Source organism: Alosa sapidissima, chromosome 14, assembly GCF_018492685.1.
Source record: "Alosa sapidissima isolate fAloSap1 chromosome 14, fAloSap1.pri, whole genome shotgun sequence".
In the NCBI taxonomy this organism is placed as follows: Eukaryota; Metazoa; Chordata; class Actinopteri; order Clupeiformes; family Clupeidae; genus Alosa; species Alosa sapidissima.
In genome coordinates, this window is record NC_055970.1 from 3,789,250 (window position 1) to 3,810,873 (window position 21,624).

At 41.5% G+C, this 21,624-nt stretch overlaps 4 protein-coding genes across 6 annotated transcripts; 2 read left to right on the plus strand and 2 right to left on the minus strand.

Moving 5' to 3' along the window:
* Positions 1-31: 31 nt before the first annotated feature.
* On the plus strand, positions 32-3,761 carry nob1 (NIN1 (RPN12) binding protein 1 homolog). Of its 2 annotated transcripts, none has more exons than XM_042061766.1 (10): positions 32-147; positions 471-603; positions 757-890; positions 978-1,049; positions 1,161-1,331; positions 1,420-1,566; positions 1,873-2,184; positions 2,581-2,678; positions 2,764-2,908; positions 3,078-3,761. In XM_042061766.1, the coding sequence occupies exons 1-10, from the start codon at positions 79-81 to the stop codon at positions 3,348-3,350; spliced, it is 1,554 nt and encodes a 517-aa protein (XP_041917700.1). In that variant the 5' UTR covers positions 32-78; the 3' UTR covers positions 3,351-3,761. The 2 variants fall into 2 exon arrangements, with proteins under 2 accessions (XP_041917700.1, XP_041917701.1); XM_042061767.1 differs by having other exon boundaries at positions 1,420-1,494.
* Positions 3,545-7,515, minus strand: cog8 (component of oligomeric golgi complex 8). Its single transcript, XM_042061765.1, has 5 exons — positions 7,135-7,515; positions 6,752-6,959; positions 5,705-6,523; positions 5,388-5,556; positions 3,545-4,290 (listed from the first exon to the last, which is right to left on the minus strand). The coding sequence occupies exons 1-5, from the start codon at positions 7,461-7,463 to the stop codon at positions 3,941-3,943; spliced, it is 1,875 nt and encodes a 624-aa protein (XP_041917699.1). The 5' UTR covers positions 7,464-7,515; the 3' UTR covers positions 3,545-3,940.
* An 11-nt stretch (positions 7,516-7,526) lies between these two features.
* On the plus strand, positions 7,527-9,106 carry nip7 (NIP7 nucleolar pre-rRNA processing protein). Its single transcript, XM_042061773.1, has 5 exons — positions 7,527-7,684; positions 7,837-7,923; positions 8,019-8,157; positions 8,258-8,398; positions 8,607-9,106. Exons 1-5 carry the CDS (start codon positions 7,629-7,631, stop codon positions 8,724-8,726), a joined length of 543 nt encoding a protein of 180 aa, XP_041917707.1. The 5' UTR covers positions 7,527-7,628; the 3' UTR covers positions 8,727-9,106.
* A 2,029-nt stretch (positions 9,107-11,135) lies between these two features.
* On the minus strand, positions 11,136-19,596 carry zdhhc7 (zinc finger DHHC-type palmitoyltransferase 7). 2 transcript variants are annotated; one of them, XM_042061771.1, is made up of 8 exons: positions 19,393-19,596; positions 17,804-17,897; positions 15,489-15,800; positions 14,443-14,567; positions 13,813-13,909; positions 12,820-12,901; positions 12,426-12,556; positions 11,136-11,669 (listed from the first exon to the last, which is right to left on the minus strand). In XM_042061771.1, exons 3-8 carry the CDS (start codon positions 15,792-15,794, stop codon positions 11,490-11,492), a joined length of 921 nt encoding a protein of 306 aa, XP_041917705.1. In that variant the 5' UTR covers positions 15,795-15,800; positions 17,804-17,897; positions 19,393-19,596; the 3' UTR covers positions 11,136-11,489. The 2 variants fall into 2 exon arrangements, with proteins under 2 accessions (XP_041917705.1, XP_041917706.1); XM_042061772.1 differs by lacking the exon at positions 19,393-19,596 and adding an exon at positions 18,999-19,375.
* Positions 19,597-21,624: the final 2,028 nt, after the last annotated feature.

The window sequence follows — 21,624 nt, forward strand, 5'->3', positions numbered from 1 at the left end:
CAAAGAGCTTCAAGAAAAACGTCAAAAACACAATCGTAAGTCACGCGAGATGTGAATTACTGGAGTCGTGCATTCAAGATGGACGCCGCCAAGGTGGAGCATGTTGTCGCAGATGCTGGAGCATTTTTGAAAAAGGCCCCACTTCAGGTGCTTGTTTTCTTATATATTTCTACGCGTGTTGTGGCTACCAAACTGTCATATGTTCAAATACAGAATTTTGTTCTGTGTCATCACGCTAATATCCAGCATTACCTACGTGACTTGGACAACGTTTCCTATCCATGGAACTGATTAGTAGTTTACCACAGCTCAGGCTATCGTGAGCACTAATCGTGTTTACAACATAAGCTAATGCAACTATTTCTGTCAACAGTGGCAACGTGGCTAATGTCTATTACATGTATTTACCCGTTGGAACTCTCTGGTCTGCACTGGACAACCATATTAAAGGTATCATTTTGTCACTTTAGGAAATCGGGAAAACCATCTACACATTGAAGGATGTTGTGAATGAAATTCGGGACAAACCAACCAAAAGAAGTTTATCCTTCCTACCCTACACACTCATCTTCAAAGACCCTTTTCCAGAGCACGTACGATTCGGTAGGGGATTAACATGACATTGCATTACATTACATTTGGCTGACGCATTTAGGTGCTGTCAAGTAAGGCTAGGCGATTGTGTACAGTGACAGTCCAGGAATGTCTTTCACAATGATGAATATGTTCTGTTTTCCATGTTGTTTAATGTAACAGTGACCGAATTCTCCAAAAAGACGGGAGACTACCCTAGCCTCTCTGCCACAGACATCAAAGTTTTGGCTTTGACATACCAGCTTGAACTGGAGAATGTTGGTTCCAAGCACCTAAAATCTGAACCCGATGTAAAGGTAATGCATTGACTCTAATATCTGCATATTACACAATGATTCACAAGTGAAATTCATGTAAATCTAAAACCATCACTATGCTTACAGGTTAAAGTTTCTAGTACACAGCGACATCCAGAGGCTCCAGATAATATTGCTGGATTCCACTTTCCTCATCATGTAAGGTTGCTTGTTGCATAGTAGTTTTTACTTCAGTATTAAAAATCATTGTCGTTGTAATACTTTAAAATTCTTGCAGCCATTAATATGTTTTTTTCCCCCTGGAAATAGAAAATCTCAGAGCCAAATGCCAGGAACCAAGCCAACAGAGAGACACATGCACACTGCCCTGCAGAGTCAAATAAAGTTACTTCTCAGGATCCTGACAATGTTGAGTTCAACAGCTTTCAGTTCTGGCGGACTACTTTGCCTGATATTGAAGCTGACATCTTGGAGTTACTTGTGAGTAAAAACATTCTCACATTTTCACACAGGTTTTATGCAGTATTTAATTAGTCTTTATTTACAGTATTTATTTTCTTTGAAAAAGAATGTCACAGAAGTGAAGACACAAGTGCAGAGTCCAGCCAAGACAAATGATGTGATCTCTTCGCCCACTGAGACGGTAGAGTTTAACAGCTTTCAGTTCTGGAGAGCTCCTATACCCAGCATTGATGCTGATCTATTCGAGCTACTTGTGAGTAATACGTAGTAAGATGTCACTTATCTAAAGGCATCCCTTTTAGTGGTGTGTGAAACATTTGCATGTACTTGGGGCAGTGGTAGTGCAGTGGATAAGAAACTGGGCTTGCATGCAGTGACCAAAAAGGCATGGGTTTGATTCCTGGATACATCGTTGAGCACTTAACCTAGAGTTCCTTCAGGGAACTGTTCCTGCAATTGGTGTAAGTTGTTTAGTATAAAAAGTGTCAGCTAAATAGATAACTATTGAAATAATAAACGAGGATTAATAATACAATTGTTTGCTATTACCATGGATTAGGGTGCAGACACCATGACTGCTGGAGACGGTGAGGTGTCTGAGAAGATGCAGTCTGTGCATCTGTCTGCAGAGGAGCACAACACATCCACAGACTCCGGGAAGGGCAAAGACTCAGAAGAGGTCAGTACTGGCTCTCAAGAAGGAAGCGAGGAGAGGGAGGATGATGACGACAACGAAGAAGAAGAAGAAGATGATGTTGGTGGTGGCTGGATCACTCCCAAGAACATAAAGCAGGTCAAGTTGGATGGTCACAATGGCAAACCAGCAGCAGATGTTAAAGTGGGCTGTGTAACCACTGACTTCGCTATGCAGGTACAATTTTGACAAATGTTTGATGCTGATTTAAGAAATATGTTATAACTAACTACATATGTAACTATTGATACTCAGTCCTGGTCATTTGAAAGGGGTAAACACACATCCTTCTCATCAACCACCTAGGCTATTCCCTGTGCAGTTTTGTGGTGAGGTGAAAAATGTGTAACCAGCATTTGCAGCATGTTGTAAAATGAATTGCTGAAACCCATCAGTTAAATTAGTAGTTGTATTGGTGTTTGCAAGGCATCTGACTAGTCTCAGGTGGCAACTACATGGTGCCTCTTTGTTTAATCCACTAGCCTGTTATTTATGTGAGCAAGTTGTCAGTTGATGCGCATTGCATCAGCAAGCCATCGAAGATAATGTTTGTATTATTTCTTTGCTTGTCAGAATGTCCTCATTCAGATTGGGCTGAATGTCCTGTCGGTGAATGGCATGCTCATCAAGCAGACAAGGAACTACATTTTGCGCTGCCATGCATGTTTCAAGTGAGTAGCGTAATGAACTGGTTACTCTTTATGAGCTGCTTCTGTGATTTACATATTTTCATGTCTTCTGTGGTGTTATTTGAAGGACCACAACCAACATGAACAAGACATTCTGCCCACACTGTGGCAACAACACACTAAAGAAGGTTGCGGTTACAATCAGTGAGGATGGTAGTACGCAGATGCATTTCTCCAGGAACCCCAAGGTTTTGAATCCAAAAGGAATGAGGGTGAGTGAATGCATCACTTCAAGGGCTATATCTTGGCGAACTAAAACGCATGGTCACTGGCGAATAGCTTAGGGGTTTGTCCAGTCTACGTTGGGCGTGGTTTTGTTATCAAACGTTGTAATGAACAAAGATAGGTCCTTATTGGTTTCTTGTACTGACTCTTGTGTAGTACTCCTTGCCGAAGCCACAGGGTGGCAAACACGCTAGCAATCCCCACCTGGTAGAAGACCAGCAGTTTCCCCAGCAGAGGGTATCCAGGAAGGCGCGCCAGAAGACCGATGTTTTCGACCCAGACTACGTGGCTGGAAACTCTCCGTTCATTGAGAACGATATTTACAGCCGCTCTGCCACCCTGCATATCCGGGACACCCAGGGCAGCGGTGGCGGCCGCCGTCGTTCCAACCCCAATGCTGCTCGCAAGAAGTTTGTCAAAAAGAAGTGAGAACTGTTGGTGGAAACATAATCGTAACAAGGCCCTGAGTGGAGATTAATTAGGTCTATCTCCATATGAAACTCAACCTTTGCTTTCCAATGTGTTTCCCTAGTATAAAATGGTAAAAAGGTATAAAGTGTCCTATTTTTCTATTGATGAGATCACTGCTTCAATGTAATCCATTTTGATATTAAGATCAAATGGAAGATTTAAAGTTTTAATGGAATATACAGTATTTTGACATGATACAATATCATTAAAAAATATATTAGATTTGTGATTGTTACAACTACAAGTTGTTTAAACAGAAGAAAATAGACTGATTTCCGAAAGCAGAACCATCCTTGCATTTCCGTTCTGGACATTATCCCTTTCCCATTGTAACAAGTCAACAATATTTATTAAACATTTAAAACCCAATATGTCTGTCAATATGTACGTACACACAGTAACATTGATGGACTCAGTTGATCCATGGTATAATTAGTGTAAATAGAATTATTCTGTTCATATTCCTGAATGTTAATCAATTGTGTGTTTGCATTTGCATTATGTTATGAGACCCCCCTACCCACATTAACTCAAATTGTATTTGTTAATCAGCCAGATAAGAACTCCTCATCAATATCTTTTAAGTCAGAATCCTCTGGAGGATCTTCTGTAGTGTCAGTGGTGTGATCTCCTCTTTGCAAGTCTGAAGAAGGCTCTGGGTTTACTGTAGGCTCAGAGGGTGGTTTACTTTCTTCAGAAACATGCCCAGGTTCAGAGAGTTTCTCCTCGAGGTTAAGTTCCAACTCTGCTGTGGACAGGCTGCTTAAGGTATCACTCAGGTCCACTTCAGGGATGGGCACTTCTCTTTTAGGCAAGACAAAGTCAAGAGGTTCCAGAACATTCTTTACATCAATGCAACCCAGACTGCCATACTTATGCACTTGTGTTGGAGGAATACCTAAATGAAATATTAAAACAAAATGGTGAAAAACAACATTCAAGAAGATCCTACTTCTGGAAATCAACATTTTCAACACATCACCTTGCCTGCAGGTAAGGCTGCCATTCAATGACTTTGTAAATCTATACAGACAGTTTCCCTACATGGTTTAAGCCTAAGCCTTGTCCTAGACTTAGAACCTCTAATGGATATCAGCTTTCTTTGTTCAGGCTCTTTGAGGTTTCCAAATGTTTTGATCAAACAAATGAGGTACCAACATGTGAACACAGGAGCATCATGTTTATGTTTATGGTATTTAGCAGATGCTTTTGTGCAAAGCTACTGACAATTACATCAATAAACATTACATTAGCGATAAAATTAACAGTTTATAGTAAAAATAAATAGCCTAAAAACACCAATATAATTAGTAGACTAAATAGAATTTAACAGATTATTAACAATAAACATAAAAATACACTGATCTTGGGAAACTTAGCATACATATGGATATGTGCTGCAGACCCCCTGCTTTGGAAACCTCAAAAGGGCACCCAAATGCTTTAGATCGAATAGTTGACACACTTCGTCAAACCAATTTAAAATGGCCCAGTACACATCACAAAACGGACCCAGCTGGACAAATTGCTGCATAAGGCCTAATAGGAGCCTCCGAACGTGGTCCCCTATGTCCATTATTTTAGAATTGACCTTGAATAAATATAACTAATAATTGGGTTACTGTGTACCTATGTACCCAACCAATTCCAGTTTGTTTTACATATCTAGGCTACTCCAGGTAAATTATAAAATACAGGCCACATTTGCTTTGGAAGTGTCTGCTAAATTACATAAACATTTAGTGGCATCTGTTGAACCCTATGCAGCAGAGAATTAGTCTGGCAGGATCCACTCTGTGTGAGCAGCCTGTTCACTTTAAACGGATGAGAGATAGTACTGTTTGATCTACAGCCGTTTGGGGCCCCTCTATGAGGTCCCTTAATGTGTAACTTGTTTGTTTGATCAATATCCCCTTAGCTGACGGTCTAATAATGTATATAGTGCAAAACTCAACTTTATGTTTAACAAAGGGGGGAAAAGAAGGGAATAATTACCTAGTATCAGTGCCAGCTGAGCGGGGGGAAAGAGGACCTGTAGGCAGCGGTTCAGAAAAGGCACCATGTCCTCTGCAAACGCAGAGCAGAACTGGACAAACAGCTCCTTCTCCTTACTGCTGAAAGCTGACTCCTCTGCTCGGTGAAACACCAAGATGAGCTTGGTCACCTGTAGAGTAAGAGATATATCTACGTCAAGCAGCAATGCTAGAAAGCAATCCTAGTAATGTACCACACAACCACATCAATTTCCAAATATGAAAAATACAGTTTGCCCTGGTGCTATGGTACATCTTGAGAAGTCCTGCCTTATGTACCTTGAGAAGTGCATATTCTAGCTGTTTGGTGACATCCTGTGCTAGGCCGATGGGGCAGCAGAGTCGAAGGTCATTAAAGGCTGTCAAAATATAATTGAGGAAGCAAGCAAGAGGAGGGAAATTCAGCAGGGCCATGGGGGGTTGGAGGGTACCAGGCTGAGTGGTGGGAGCCACTGGGGGGGTGGCACTGCCCAGCACAGAGGGCAGTGAGATGAGAGTGTACAGATTCATGTCTTCCTGGAACTTCTCCACTGCTTCCTGTACCGCCTTGCAGAAAGTATCCATGGCTACCCGCTGGAACATTGGCGCAAGCTGGCCACGGAAGTCAGCACCGACTCGACTGAAGGACAAGCCAAAGTACATGCATTGTCCCAGGAGGGAATCTAGGCGACCCCCTACCCCACGCTGAAGATCTCTTTCCAGGGTCTCCAGAAACTGTGCAACCTGCTGCACCACCCAGCCATGGAAGATGGCACTCTCATTGATCGTCTGACCTCCTGGAGGAAGGAGAGGGTCCTCATCCGAGAAAATGGCCCGATACTGTGTGATTACGTCGAACAGGTGTACTCGGCAAGCCTCAATCGTTTTGGTGATGTGGAAGTAAGGGTCGTCATCAGGAATTGCTGCCAGCATGGAGTGTAACCAGCTTCCCCGAGCCTGTAGAAATTTCACCCTCAGCTCGGCCTCAGTGAAGACATCCATCCTGCGTAGGTAGCCGATTACTCGTAGGCATACAGGTAGCTGAGAATTGCTACGCAGTTGCTGCAGAAGCTGGTTCAGCATAAGCTGGGCAGACTGACGCACTTCATGGACAATCCCCTATAAATTCAACAGCCAACAATAATGCAAGAACAAAAATCACTTGAAATATAATCACAGTTTACAGTTATAAATTCATATTAGATAGATAGATAGATAGATAGATAGATAGATATATACTTTATTGATCCCCACGGGGAAATTCAAGATATTAAATCATAATATATTAGAAATATTAAAAGATTTTGCTAGTGGGGAAAACAGACTCTAAAGTAAACACCATCTTACCTGAACAACAGGTATTGAAGAGTGCTTTTTCTCCAGCCTTTTCACGTAGGCTGCGAGCTCCAGGGCCTCCTCGTAGTAGCCGTTGCGGACGCAGGTGTCCATGAGCTGAGGTATCTCCAAGATCTCCAAGATCTCGGTGTGACGGTTCAGGGTCAGGCTGTTCATGCGCCGACTGGCCCCAATTTCCTCGGCCTCCATCATAAAGCCCCTACGGAGGATATATAAAACATAAATAACAAAGGAATATATGATGGAATTTTATAACGTATGTCATGCTTTTGGTAAATCATCATTGCAGATTTCTGGCAAAGCCTGTCAACAATCTGGCACGTACTTTTCACACATAGATACTTTTTGATAATTAATTAAAGCATAGAACAAACCTGCATTTTTCCCCAAAACTTGGCAATTTGTCAAGAAGCTTAGATACACTGCTCTCAACACGCCCAAAGTCTCGATATATTTCCTCGGTGCAGTCAGCACCACGGATGAATGTCTTGTAGTTGGAGAAAGCGAGCTCCCGGGTCAGCTGCAATATCTGAGCTCTTTCTTCTGACAACCTCTCGGGTTCTCGATTTAACTTCTCCACGCCATACGAGCTGAGTTCTGCTAAATACGCTGCGAAATCTGGATTTTCTCTCCAATTGTCTGGGAAACTATCTTTAAAGATAGAAGCCAGAATACTTTCATCCTCCACGTCCACAGCTGCCATTTCGGAATTAACCGTAGACAGATATTAACAGGAAGTACGTCGATCCAGGAAAATAACATACGTCATACACATGCGACTTCCTAGCAGTGGAGTGGAGTAGCTTTCACGTGGCTCACTGTGCTGAAAATTATTCTTTAACATTAGAAATTTTACCTTGGTGTAATCATGCGACCGTTAACTGACGAAGAAACAAAGACAATGTTTGAAAAGCTATCAAAATAGTAAGTAATATAACAACCCACTAAATCATATGAAGTGTGTTCAGCAGTTGGTTCACAGACGCTTGTGTTATTAGCTACGCGATGTAAGTGAAGTTAACCATGCACTCACTTTAATATTCTGACTTTTGTTATGTTATTGTCATTCCGAACAGCATTGGTGAGAATATCAAACTCTTGATAGATCGACCGGACGGAACATACTGTTTCAGACTTCATAATGATCGCGTCTATTATATAAGGTACGACAATTTGCCCCTTTTTGACCCCAATATACCAAATACATATGGTTAGCATGTTGTGTCAGTTTTAACTATTCAATGTCCTGCTCTTGTAGTGAGAAAATTCTGAAATTGGCCACAAACATCTCACGAGACAAGCTGATATCCATCGGCACATGTTTTGGAAAGTTCACAAAGACACATCTGTTCAGACTGCAAATCACTGCTCTGGACTTCCTTGCTCCCTATGCAAAGGTAAGTGAATGTTGTTGCTGCAGTTTTTTTGTTTTCCATCGCTGTCAGTGTTTTTAAGTGTTTCGTCGAAAAATATTGTCTTGTCCCTTTTCATTATCAGTTCAAGGTTTGGGTGAAACCTGGAGGAGAACAATCCTTTCTGTATGGAAATCACATCATGAAGTCAGGTCTGGGTAGGATAACAGAAAATACTGCTCAGTACCAGGGAGTAGTGGTGTACTCTATGGCTGATGTTCCTTTGGTAAGCTTTTTTATACTGTAGTAATACACTAGAGTTCTGGGGTTGGGTACCCCTTTTTAGTTAAATGTGTTGTGCATATATGCGTAGGTTTTAAGAGCACACTAACACTTTTGTAGTTGTCCATCATTAAATGCAAATTTACTGCACGGCAATTGCTGTATCTACCCGTACCTATTCTAACCGTTTGTAAACATCTACATATCTGCAGGGATTTGGTGTTGCAGCAAAGACTACACAAGAATGTCGGCGAGTGGACCCAATGGCCATTGTTGTGTTTCATCAAGCAGATATAGGCGAGTTTATTCGAAATGAAGACATGCTAACATAATGTGGAAATTGGGACATGAAATGGACTCCTCCGCAGCTGTTTGTGGTCACCAGTACTTTCAGGAGACGGGCGGCCATAAAGGACTGATCAAGTGCTTAGTTGTTTTGTTCCACCATTACATACAATGGTATGACCACTGGTTAGTTAATACTTGACTATTATTTGTTAAGCTCTTTTTGAGGCTTGCTGCACAACTTGATGCAAATGTTGGTGTTCTTTAAATCACATTTTGTTTAGCACATTTAAGCATAGTGTGTAAAACCGTGAAAGTGTAAATTTAATTCTCATACTTGCATTTGGTTATCTTTGTCAAAAATGGGAATATGAAGATACTTGCATATTTTTTTCAATCAACATTCAGATTAAACATCTGCCCATCACTTTCAAGATTAAAATTTATTTATGCAAAAAAACTACACAATCAAAAGACAATGCACAATTTGACAAGTTAAAAAAATCTCTTGATAAAATCATTATATTCATCATATACTGTAAATAAGAAACCTTTATGCTTTCCTGTAACAAAGTGTAATGGTTTGTTTTATTTATGTTTACACATTCTCTTTGCCTCTACCCTGATTTTTGAGAATCAAGCTCAGCAAGATTCAGACAGGAACACAATAGATATGAGATGTTAACAATTTCCAGCAATTGGCCATTTCAATTCTTGAAGCATGAATAATCCAGCCTATAGGTTCAATGTCTATGAAATAACAGAATTTGCGGCCCTGAATTCTTAAAGCTGCTCAGCGAAAGATTGCCAAGAGACTCGCCCCTATAAGTCGAGTCATGAGAATAGTCATCTGAAGTCCACACTTAGCCAGCATGTACAGTTTCATCCACTGAAGTGCAGTAATGTGTTGCAGGTAAACGGAGGTAACCGCCTTTCCACGCAATTAAAACTTTGACGTACATTCTCTCGGGTACAGGAAGTTATGAATACTGTTTGTAATGTAGACAACAGTTCAGACTTCAGCTCAACCTTAGGCATATCCCTTCATGAGCTAGCAAAACAAGAGACCAAAAGTTCAATACATACATTCGTAGTATAATAATTTAAAGGCAAGTTTTTGAAAAACGTATGATTTCATCTTCAGTATGATAATAAAACATGGGGTTTGGGGGGGGGGGGGGGGGGGGGGGGGGGGGGGGTATGTAGTGAAGTTGGCATTTCAACAACTACTCTTAAAGCAGTACTTTGGAGTGTTTGTGATGACAGTCATGTGATTTTTAAAAGGGGAAATAGAGGAAAGCTCAGTAAAACGATGTCCTCATGATTGTGCAGTAAAAGAACAAGGCTTGTTTACTCTTAAAATAAACAACACAGTTAATCATGAGCTGAGGGCTTTTTTAAAATGTTATTAATAGTTGTGCAAGCAGTTAGTGTTTTGTAAACTGCCCTAATCAAAGGAAAAGTGAGATGTGGGGCGAGAAGAGTGTTATTTAAAATGCATACATACAGCTGCTTTTTTAGGTCTTGGTTGTTTTTTCTAGACTGTAAAGTCAGTTTTGCTATAAAATTTGAAGATCAAAACATGATACTTCACAAACAGAAGCCAAATTGATACAAAGGTATAAGACGGGACTTAGCATTCAGTGTAGGAGAGGCCTGCCAAGGCTGCTCAGTTGCTCAGAGAATTCCTAGAAGAGTAACACAGAAAATAAGTGTTATTGGCCACTTTGGATTTGGCCCAACTGAACTGGGCAGCAGGATTTCTGGTGGGCTTTTAGCAAATTCTGAATAGTTGTCCTTTTCAAAGGAAATGATCCACATCTTGCATTCAAAAATGTATCCACTAGCATAGCATGATGGGCCTCTGTATTAAACCTTTCATATAATGCACAACCCCCTCTTCAAACATACAGTGCCCATTAAGAGGTACCTTTAGACTTGTTTGTCCACAAACGTGTTATCTGAGATGTTTGCATTTTACCAAAGGAGACAAAGTGTGTGTCATTCCTCCATTAAGATAAAAACAGTTAACTGATAAACTGATAAAAACAGTTCAAATTCTCCCAAATGTGTAGGGTGATGCAGTGATAATCTCATATATCATTCTCAGTAATTCATTAGTGGTCATCACAAAAATTTGAATTCTTTCAACAAAAAGAACAAGAAAAAGTGACTGACAAAGGGAAACACTGTTGTCACAACGTCCTTAGAAGAATGGCTCCTCTATAGTTGGAGATCAGCAATAATACTTGTCCTCTAAAGCTTTGGTGACCCGAGTTACCATAGCTAACCCACACTGTTATGAAGTCATATGTTACTAGATCCAGGGCACCCAACAGGAGCTTTGTTGCGCCAAGGCCCTGTATGGTTTGACATTCCCTCATGAAGATCAGTGAAAAGCACCACTGGTCTGAACCTAGTGCCAACTCCATTCAACCCTTAAATCAATTCACTTAAAAAAAAAAAAAAAAAAAACACACAACCTCAGCAGATATTAAAAGACATTTAAAAAAAAAAAGAGGAGAAATTCACATTCCCATTACTGTAGACTGGTCTGAAGCCAGGTCAACGCAACAGTGTGGCGAATAGACTGCAAGATGAATTCCATAAGTCAGATGGCCACTTTCGTTCTGTAGTCCTGATATTTTCTCTAAACAAAAACAAATAAAGCTACCCCCTGCCCCACCAGTTCAAAACCTTTAGGGGGATTCCTCAAGATTGGGCCATGGTCTATGAGTACAGGCCTGGGCAGGACTGGCTGAGGGTGTGGTGAGGTGGAGGGGGGAGGAGTTGTCTTGTCGTCCCGCTCCTCAGACGGAGAACTCTGCGCCACCCTTGCGTGCTCTGACCATGAGGAGGCGCCGCAGCTGCAGGCCAGCGAAGGGGTTGAACCAGATGAGCGAGGGAGCGCCACCGAACACGGCCTTCATGCCCTCCCAGCGCACACGCCGCTCCCACGTAGGCTTCTCATTTTTCAACCGCTCGATCTCCTGATGGACACACAGGGGAGGCAGGATCGGGTTTTTTTTTTTTATTTAGGCAGATTTAAAAATGCCAACAGGTCAGCTATGTTCTTGCATGAACAGAAAGCCTTTCAATAAGTATAATCGTGTTAAAGTTTATTTTAAGTACATTTACAGGCTTTAAATACCTTTATTTTGACATGACAACAGAGAGAGAAGAAAGAGTCAGTGTGCATGTGAAAATAATGGGCCAAAATGGAACTTTGTTCCCAGTGAAGCACTATGGCTTATACATAAGTCACATGTGTAATCTCTTGCTGAAACAAAGCAAGAACCAAAACGCTAGTGATACCAATACTATACCAGCAGGTCAGCCTGACCTGTACAACAACCTCTGAAGTGAACACCCCCACCCACTAATTTAGTCACCAGGGCCTCATCCATGAAATATCAGCAAATTAACTTGTAGGGAAATCATTAATGTATCAGTATTTCACACAGGCACAGTGGTGAACTTCCCTTGAATGTACCAGAAGCCAGACACAGAAGGCATCAATAGCATTAGTGGGCTATGGACCTACTGGCCATCCTTGTCTATCTACATGAATGTAACTCAGCTCAATAGTCAAAGCCTGACGGCAGTAACTAGTCATTAACCCAGCATATCAGAAGGATCAGAGGAAGAACCCTCTGACTACCTATCTCTGAATGTTTCATGAATGAGGGCCCAGACAGATGTTGCTGACACAGTTGACCGACTGGAAGTCCTCGACCGTGACTCACCGTCTCGTCGTTGCAGATGGAGTGGATCTGCGTGCCGAACATGACGGCGGTGAAGGTGAGGAAGAGGAGCGCCTCCATACAGAGGAAGATCATGAGCATGACGGCCACGGGAGGGGAGAAATCACTGCACTCTGCACAGGAAAGGACAACAGAGTGAGACTCGCTGAGCTTCAAACAGAACCGTACTCAAAACATCATTCCACCACTTTTGACAAAGATGTGGGTATGCCAGTGACGTTTTAGAAACTTTAAATAGAACTAGAACAAAGCCACAATGCCAGGAGGCTTCAGCACAGTTAACTACTGAAGAATACATTGTTGTTGTTGTTGTTGTGGTACACAGAATGTTTATATTCATGCACACTGTGTGAGATTGCTCTACCTAAACACGTACCATTCCACTGGACTTTGACACAGGTGAAGAACTGGTAGCCAGTCAAACATAGTGCATGGGTTGATATCAAGGCTACATACATCTACAAGAACAAAACGGAAGAGGAAAGTTAATCTGCAGCAGACATTCATTTGTGGCCTCTGTTATGTAAACACATTAAAACAATCCCCAGGAATGTTCCCTAAGCCGTTTATACGAGAACGATTGCGAAGGAAGACGACAAAATATTTGATCATAAGTGCCTTTCGTTTACACGGCGACCCTGCCATCGGGGCTTGAAGACGCAAAAATCTGAAGACTCCTTCCAGAGTGTAGAGTTTTGAAGACGACCCGGGTTGCGTCTCCGTCTAAACGGCTAAACCAAAGATCCTTGATTACCTCTCTGGCTAAACTGTCAAATTAGAATGTCTGCGCGTGACGTACCGGGGTTCTATCACAACACCACCAGCGGTCTAGAATGCATATCCAATCAAATATCACATACTCTTGCGTCTTCATATAAACAAAGATTTCCCCCTGAGAATGCTCGTCTAAACGCGAATAAAAAAAATGAAGACGAGACGCCACTTCTGCGTCTTCTCTTTTCATCGTCACCGTATAAACGTAGCCTAAGTTAACTAACAATGACCCTCAGATAAACCCAAATAACCTATGGCATGGAAACATGACAAGAATGCAGCCTGGCTGGTCTGCCGTCATTTATGGTAGTTTGTCTTTGTAGGCCACTGGCTCTCATATTACGTTCCCAGGTCTGGCTTGTCTTACATTTGAATGCTGTCAGTGGTTTCAAAAGAGTGACCATTAAGACCCCAGGCAGGTAATCCAACACCATTCAGACAACCAAGCAAGGAAGTACCTGCATTTTCCCTACAATGGCTGGCATGTTAGCACCTCCTGTAGAAAAGCAAGTATGCAATTGACCAGCCAGCCCACTGCTCAATGCCCCAGATAAACTACAGGGGGTGGGGCAGGCATCACTACCCTCATACTCACAGTGAAGAGCACAAAGAAGCGCTGATTTTTCTCGCCCACACAATTATTCACCCAGGGACAGTGGTGATCCATCTTGCGGATACATCTCTTACAAATGCTGCAGGGGAGGGATTCACAGGGAGGGGGAGAGAGGCAAAGTTATCATCATGAAGACCTCCGCATTGATCACACCCAACCACGACAGGATATTCCCTGCTGCCATTAATATAGTACTCATGTATATATCTTTTACATTTCTATGCATCATGTACGTATGTCACATGTATGTTTGAAATGCCCATCCTGATTAATGTATGAACTCATCTGCCTGCTTCTGGTTCTCTCTTCTCTCCTTCCTTCCTTCCTTTTCTTGTTTATTCTCTCTCTCTCTTCTGCTTAAGGTTTCTTCATGTTAAAAGGTAGTTTTTCTTTTCCTCTTTGTTATGAGAGACAGTGAGCACTGGAGGACAAGCTGCTGAGTCACTCACACCCCATTCAGTCTCTCAGCCAGTTCAGCGAGGACTCTCCTGGCTATTAAAACAGTCCTGCCTCAGCCAGAAGACTAGCGCACAGACAGGCAGTCCTGAATCCCCTCCTGAGAGAGGGGAGTGTGGTGTGGTGTGGTGTTCCAGTGTCTGGCTCGGTAAATACCTGCAGTGATGGGCTCTCTCAGGCTTGATGCTGCAGCACTTTGGGCACTTGTAGATGACCTCACCAGGCTTCAGTTGCAAGCTGTCCATGTACTCTTTAGTGGCGTTGCCCTTCGGAACTGCTCCCTGCAGAGGACAAGAGGAGCAATATTAGTTGGTATTAGTGAGAGGTATGATATGGTTGTGAGTCAATATGGCATGGCTATTGCAGCTAATACAACCCAAGTGATCGTATGCTTTTCCATTATTTGTTGAAGCTCAACCTGTTATGAAGATCACATGAATCTGAGAACAGAATTATATATGACTATTTCACACCTTCACCTCCTCCTTTTCGCTGATCAAACTATTATATTTATGTAATGTGTATTTAATGATGTTCTGTTTTCCCCTTCATCCAAAGTTTGTTCTATTTGTTTTTATTCGTTCTCATTCCATTATGGTTAGGTGTCAGGGGCTTTAGCAAACTATAAATTGTGGAATGTGGAATCTGGAGTCTGTCCTTTGCACATCTTTCAAACTGTTCATCCAACTGACTTCACACATAGTGGGTGCACTGGGGCCAGCCACGCAGCCGTGGCCTACTGGTTAGCACTTCGGACTTGTACCCGGAGGGTTGCCGGTTCGAACCCCGACCAGTAGGAATGGCTGAGGTGCCCTTGAGCAAGGCACCTAACCCCTCACTGCTCTCCGAGCACTGCGTGGGGATTAGTGTGTGCTTCACCTCACTGTGTGCCGAGTGTGTTTCACAAATTGGGATAAATGCAGAGACCAAATTTCCCTCACGGGATCAAAAGAGTACATATACTTATACACCTTATACACTGCTAAAGACCCAAATGAGTGCAATGTCGAGTGTAAAGTTGTTTGGATATGAAAAGCTAAAGGTATTGTTAAAAAGCAACATTTAGAGGATTTTGACCTCAAGTCAACTGCACGGCAAATGACACCAGATACAGTGCTGTGCATGACACTAGTTTTACTAAATGCAAAGTCTAGTCCAGGCTACTTTAGCTTGTGGTTGGGTGCCTTAAAATGTTGCCTCACCGGATCAGTCAGCATGGTGCGTACGTGCGACGACAACGCCATCACGGCCAGGAAGTTGAAGGTCACTCCGTTGACCATTGAGAACCAGAAGTTCTTAGAGGGGAGCAGCATGACAAAGTTGACCACGAACCCGGCATAAAGCACCAGGAACCAGGTCATCACTGCGCACACAATGCCACAGCTGTCCTGGATGAACCAGACGCGGTCCCCTGGCGCTGAACACACCCCCTTCAGCTCCTCCTCCTCGCCAGCCAGCAAGGGGTGATGCTGCTCCACATCCCGTAGCCGATGGCCTGAGGACTGCATTCTTTCCTAAAGAAAGAAGAAAGAAAGAAAAAAAGAAAGAAAAAAAGATTGTACAGGGGTATGGAAGGAAACAAAGTATTAATCATGGATCACCTATGCGTCAGTGCTCTTCATTCATACATCTTTACTGACAAAGTAATGAACAGAACAAAAACAGCACAAGAAATAGCCTCCACCATACTGGCATACGTCATAAAACACAAATCAATAGCAGAATGGCTTCTCCAGGATCTGGATTACCCATCAGAAATAGAACAGCATTGATCGGCTATCAGAGCCTGGAAAAAAAGCACTGATAATGCTGACGTCTCTCTGGATTTTTCAGTATATTATGTACAAAAATTAGATATTTCTCCCGCATGAGATGACCAAAATGCTGCCGGTGTTTATTAAACATTATTACATTAAAAACACCAAACTGAAAACTAGACCAGAACAATAGACTTTGATAGATACAGTGCTAATGACTCAATAAGCCATTTGGATGGGATCACACAGCACAACAAAATTGTTATTTGATGCATCATGCCAAATGCTCTTTCAGAGCGTATGGTGGTTCATTTTAATTATGCTCTCCACTGACTTCAACAAAGCAAGTTTGCTTTTGCTTTTTGCACACAGCATTTCAGATGCAAATTTCAAGTCCAGGACAATCAAATGTTGCCTAGAGGAAAACTGGCACATCTTGCTTGGCCTATACTCGGAGCCAAGACTCGCCAAATGAAACAAGAGAAACAAAAATGGTTAAGAGAGAAAGTAGCAACGTGTGTAATGTATGTAAAAAAAAAAGTATTCTTAATGAAACAATCTTTATTTTATTTTATTTTCAAAAGCTGTTCATCCAATCAGAAAACAGGAAAGGCAAGTCTGGACCTTGGACCAAGTTGCTTTCTTGAACAATATGTGTAAATGTAAAATGCAAGCTGTTCATAGAATCAGACATTGAACGGCTGTTTTTACAACATCACTTTTTACTCAACTTTAAGTCACATGTGCAAGTTTCAAAGACGTACATTTTCTATTGCGGACCCCCAGGGTCTAAACGGAATAGCATCAGCCCTTACTAATGCTTTCTTTACTAATACTTTATGACAGAAAAGGATTTTTGGATAGGTGCTGTAAAACGTCTGTTCTAGAGCACCCACAGAAGATACAGGTCAGAATATTGAGAAGAGAAGAACCTAAAAATCCAATAATAACCACAGTCCATCTCTTCTCACACTCTGTCCAAGACATGGTTTTCAAAGCTATACAGAAAAGGAATTTTGAGTAAGTGTTGTGAAAACATAGTTTGTTCAAGAGTATCAACAAGGAGTAGAGGTCAAAATATTCAACCACACCAATCCCTCGCTCATCTGCTACTGAGGGAAATGCTGACACATATGGCTCTTTGATGTGCAATGCCTTATCCGACCACAAGTACACACAGTAAATGATCCTAAGTGTTTTAACACTCATTAAATGTAGACTAAAATGGCGGGCATATCCAAGGGTACTTCTGGTAGCAGTGTTTCCCATACATTGACTTATTTGTGGCGACCCACCACAATATCAACACTGACGCCACACAATGATTTTCCATGTTGTACTAAATTAAATTGGATGAAATCCGTTCATTGTAGAGCTATGTGCACCTTTGCGCAGCCTCTCCTTGTCTGCATATAGGTTCAACAAACCTATATGCACGTTTAAAGAAAACATTAACAATCCTGCAATTGTTGGCATAAAAGTCGATTGGCTAAATTGTGCTTAAATCTGCATCACACTGCACTACTTTGTTAAAAACTGTTACATTCAGGTTAATTCTGCAAACCAACCACCACAAATAGAATTAAATTCTATGGGAAACACTGGGTAGTAACACACTGACACATGAAGGATCAGGAATAATGGCCACATAATATAAGTGAGTCTCATAATCTCAACATTTAATTTATCTGACTCCTAAGTGAAACATAAAAAAGGACCAAACTAGACTTAATCAGACAGGCTTCCTCTTTATCACTCACCTTTCACTTTCCACTCTACAGTAGCATGCTGTCTGTGGCCCTCACGTCTTCATTGGTGGGGTCCCGTGTGGCCCCACCCCCTCCACGGAGCCACCTGCAGCAGATGCGAGAGCGCACATTTTAAAAATACACATCTTTTAAGATGATAAGCGGAAACAATGTCAGTGGCTAGAGCAATGCAGCACAGTGCAGCGCCCTATGTACAGAAGTGGGTTGGCAAAAAGGCCCCAGACACATCAGAGCCACCAGAATCAGCATTAAATATAGGCTACTCCCCAGTAATAACATGGTTTTCTGAAAATCAAGTTTCACACTGCTTATGCATTCACATAAACACACACACACACACACAAATAGTGAACTATTTGAGGATGAGGATTTATGACAAAATTTGTCTCGTGGCATCATGGGAGGGGGTCAGTCAACAATCATATATAAGCAAAATGTAAATTCGACTCAGGGAGGATGTCCAGTACACCAGAAATGCTGACATGCAGGTTAGAGGTGTAATGGTGGCCATGAATAAATGCATTGCAGTGACAAAGACTGCTCTCAATTCTAAAGTGATTTAGATTTGATTTCCAACTGTCACTTCTCAACCATTTCACTGACAAGAAGTTAACCACTGCTCAATATCAGTAACGGGCACAGGCAAACATATCTGATAACTTATGGGGGAAACTGACAATTTACTGGATATTAATTTAGGCATAATCGACGTCAAAAGCGATTGATGTAAAACATCATTATCCAATTACCTGGATAAATTTACGTTTGACACTAGTGCAACTAAATTACAATGTCACTCATTTTCCATGCAGCTATTTAAACACATTTAAACAAATGTTGATTGCCATATTATATCTATCACAACAGTCCATGATGCACCATGATGACCTACCTCACCACCTACATGAGCGCGTCAGAGATTGATAAACAGCAAACTGTATTCAAGTAACGTTATCGGTTGAACCAAATCTGTGCTTAAATATGTCTTTGCGAAGTAACTTAAACTTAACTGTAATAAGCATCCACCATACTGCTAATTTTGACAGCCGAAATTCTACGAAAGCACTTGACTGATCTTGGATAGCCCCAGCTAGTTAGCTGAACCGTTGTAACGATGACACACTGGCCAAACCAAAGTCCTTATACTGTCTCTAACCAAGCTAACTAGCAAACGTTACTTGCTTACCTGGAAATTTCTGACATTACCACAGACATACGAGTAGTGACGTTACTTAATTTAGCCAGCTGACACAATCACCGGAACACACGTCTGATGCCAAGCTGTAGCTAATTGCTTATGTTTACCCAGTTGTCTAAGACTGTGTATGAAATGCTGCCATTGCTAACTATAACTTCAACCACACTGACGTGCCCATAACTTACACGCAGAGCCACATTAACGCTACACGCGTGAATTTCTTTTTCTTTCTCACAGCGATCTGATCCTTATAAAACTGTTGTTTGGCAATACTTGTCATACATGCAAGGAGCTAGCTAGGTAGCATCCTACATAACTAAATGGATTAGCTCGCTAGCTAGCTAGTAAATGTGCTTTGTGTGACCCCCTACTCGGCACTTACCGCAGTAATTCCTGACCTACACACAAGATTAGTCACACTGTCTTAAAATGGATTTCCAACCGGCGTCGCCACACATATAATCATCAATACTAATATACAAACACTGAAAACATTTCAAGCCTCCATAGTTGCCTTCCTAATTATCCGATAATGCGACTTCCGGGACTCCCATCTCTTCCCGCATGCAGGTGTTGTCTCTGTGCCCGTCACTCTCAGAATACCACTCCTTTTACGGTTGCACGCATGCGCATGTGCACTACCCTCAATGACTGACCTTAAAAGTTAGTCTGGCCGTGAGTTAGGGCTACTTTATCGACCATTTCTTACTACACCCCAAAAGTCCAGCAGCAAATATATCTACCTCAAAACAGAATAAGGTTAGCAGGATTATAGCCTACAGTGATGAGGTTCCCATTGTAAGTTGGCCAGGTTGATCCATAGGCTAGGCTATCTGATGAATTTGGCAGATTATTATTAGCCTATGCTGCAAACAATTTGCCTTTACATTAAGCCTATTAACAACAATAGGCAGAACAGACATGTCCTTGTAATTAGTCTATCATTGCCATTGTGGTTTTATTGGATATGGACCACAAATTAAAAAATAAAAGGCAGGGAGTAACAGAAATCACCTTAAAGTGAGCCTAGGCCCTATAACACTTATATGAATTCTGCTAAATTCTCATAATGTTCCACTAGCTGTCTGTGCTGTGTGCTTAATATTCCTGCTCTGAAATGGGTGACAAACAAAGTGGCTCAGGCCAAATTGATTGTCTGATTGTCTGTTAGGCTCGGTTTTCCACAACTTTTCAGTTAGATTGAGGACTGAACCTTTAACATAAGAGATGGTAATCTATATTTGACACATTCATATATTACCAGACATGCATGAATTTATATTAGATTTTGTTAAATTGGCTAATTATTCCATTTAGATGTGGTAGCATTATACACTTATTCTGAAACTACAATTGCTGCCAAGAGGTGGCAGCCTTTGCTATATTTACGCAGAGCATAAAGTAGCCTGGCTCTGTATAGGCTCTGTTTGATTGCAGAGCCATGCTCTGGTTGATTGAGGTTAAACATTGATTACCAATTGGTTAGGAAGTAACAATATAAAAGTGACAACTGTCTTATTATTATGAATGCTGTCTAAGAAGACAACTTAAAATATCTGTCTGATTAAAGTCCACCGCTCCTTTGCAGATGGTGCTTGTTCCACAATCCATGCAATATTCAGTGTCATAACTGAAACTAAAACCTCATTAGATGTAGGGGTACAGACATTGTTGAAATTATTAGGTTAGACACGAATTTGCTAGAATGAATAAAGTTCAGGATATAAAGTCAGATAGATAACTGGTTGTTATTTCATGCATTGTTTTGGCATCTAAGCCACTGAAAGCTATAGTGACAATCTTGTCAGCTATAAATGTTAAGCTATAAAAAATATTAACCAATCACGTAACCTGAAAAAGTTTAGCCTAATTTGTTATAAATGGTTTGTTCATACTAAATACGCCTATCCAGATTATATTGATTGCTTTCATAACACTGGGCAGAGGTAGTGTAGTGCAGTGGTTCTCAAATGGGGGTACGCGTACCCCTGGGGGTAGGCCTACGTGAAGGCACTCCAGGGGGTAGGCCTACGTGAGATTTTAACCCTCAGAACCTGACAGGGGCTCTAGCCCTTTTGCCCCTTTGATGTCCAAGTGTCCTTTTGACAAGACCCGTTTTTTACTTTTTAAAATGTGTAATACTTCCGCTAGTTCCAACCTGAATATTCGCTAAATGAATAATTCACCAACTTGAATATTCGCTGAAATTAGAAATGTACAAAAATAACCATTTTCTGTGTTAATTGAAATGCCTTGCGGCCACCAATCCGTGACGTCATACATTCAATGAACTCTCAGAAGGTGCACGCAGGAGTCCCGAAGCCATGACGTAGGGTTGCCAAGGCAGCAATTTCACTGGATCTAAACAAATCAATCTAACCATTGAAATCGCCATAGCGGTGGCTTTCTTAATCTATTTCAATAATTTTACAACGTTTCTAAGGCGTTAGTATATTTTTTTACACTGTAGGAATCACATACTACAACATATATTCATACCAACACGATCAAATTCGTGACTACAGAGTTTTATTTTATTTTAGCATGGGTTTCCTCCGTAAAAGAGACCTGCATGTAACTTCACAGCATGCGGTTAAAATCAAAGATTCTAGAA

Coding starts and splice junctions, on each gene's coding strand:
- zdhhc7 (XM_042061771.1), bottom strand. CDS start 15,794: ATGCAGTCCTCAGGCCATCGGCTACGGGATGTGGAGCAGCATCACCCC. Junction 14,568..15,488: donor GCACCATGCTGACTGATCCG/GTGAGGCAACAT, acceptor TGTCCTCTGCAG/GGAGCAGTTCCGAAGGGCAA. Junction 11,670..12,425: donor CCATCTGCAACGACGAGACG/GTGAGTCACGGT, acceptor TGTGTCCATCAG/GAGATCGAGCGGTTGAAAAA.
- nob1 (XM_042061766.1), top strand. CDS start 79: ATGGACGCCGCCAAGGTGGAGCATGTTGTCGCAGATGCTGGAGCATTT. Junction 604..756: donor TCCAGAGCACGTACGATTCG/GTAGGGGATTAA, acceptor TTAATGTAACAG/TGACCGAATTCTCCAAAAAG. Junction 2,679..2,763: donor CGCTGCCATGCATGTTTCAA/GTGAGTAGCGTA, acceptor TGTTATTTGAAG/GACCACAACCAACATGAACA.
- cog8 (XM_042061765.1), bottom strand. CDS start 7,463: ATGGCAGCTGTGGACGTGGAGGATGAAAGTATTCTGGCTTCTATCTTT. Junction 6,960..7,134: donor AGTTTTGGGGAAAAATGCAG/GTTTGTTCTATG, acceptor TATCCTCCGTAG/GGGCTTTATGATGGAGGCCG. Junction 6,524..6,751: donor CTTCAATACCTGTTGTTCAG/GTAAGATGGTGT, acceptor TTGAATTTATAG/GGGATTGTCCATGAAGTGCG.
- nip7 (XM_042061773.1), top strand. CDS start 7,629: ATGCGACCGTTAACTGACGAAGAAACAAAGACAATGTTTGAAAAGCTA. Junction 7,924..8,018: donor GATCGCGTCTATTATATAAG/GTACGACAATTT, acceptor CTGCTCTTGTAG/TGAGAAAATTCTGAAATTGG. Junction 8,399..8,606: donor CTATGGCTGATGTTCCTTTG/GTAAGCTTTTTT, acceptor ACATATCTGCAG/GGATTTGGTGTTGCAGCAAA.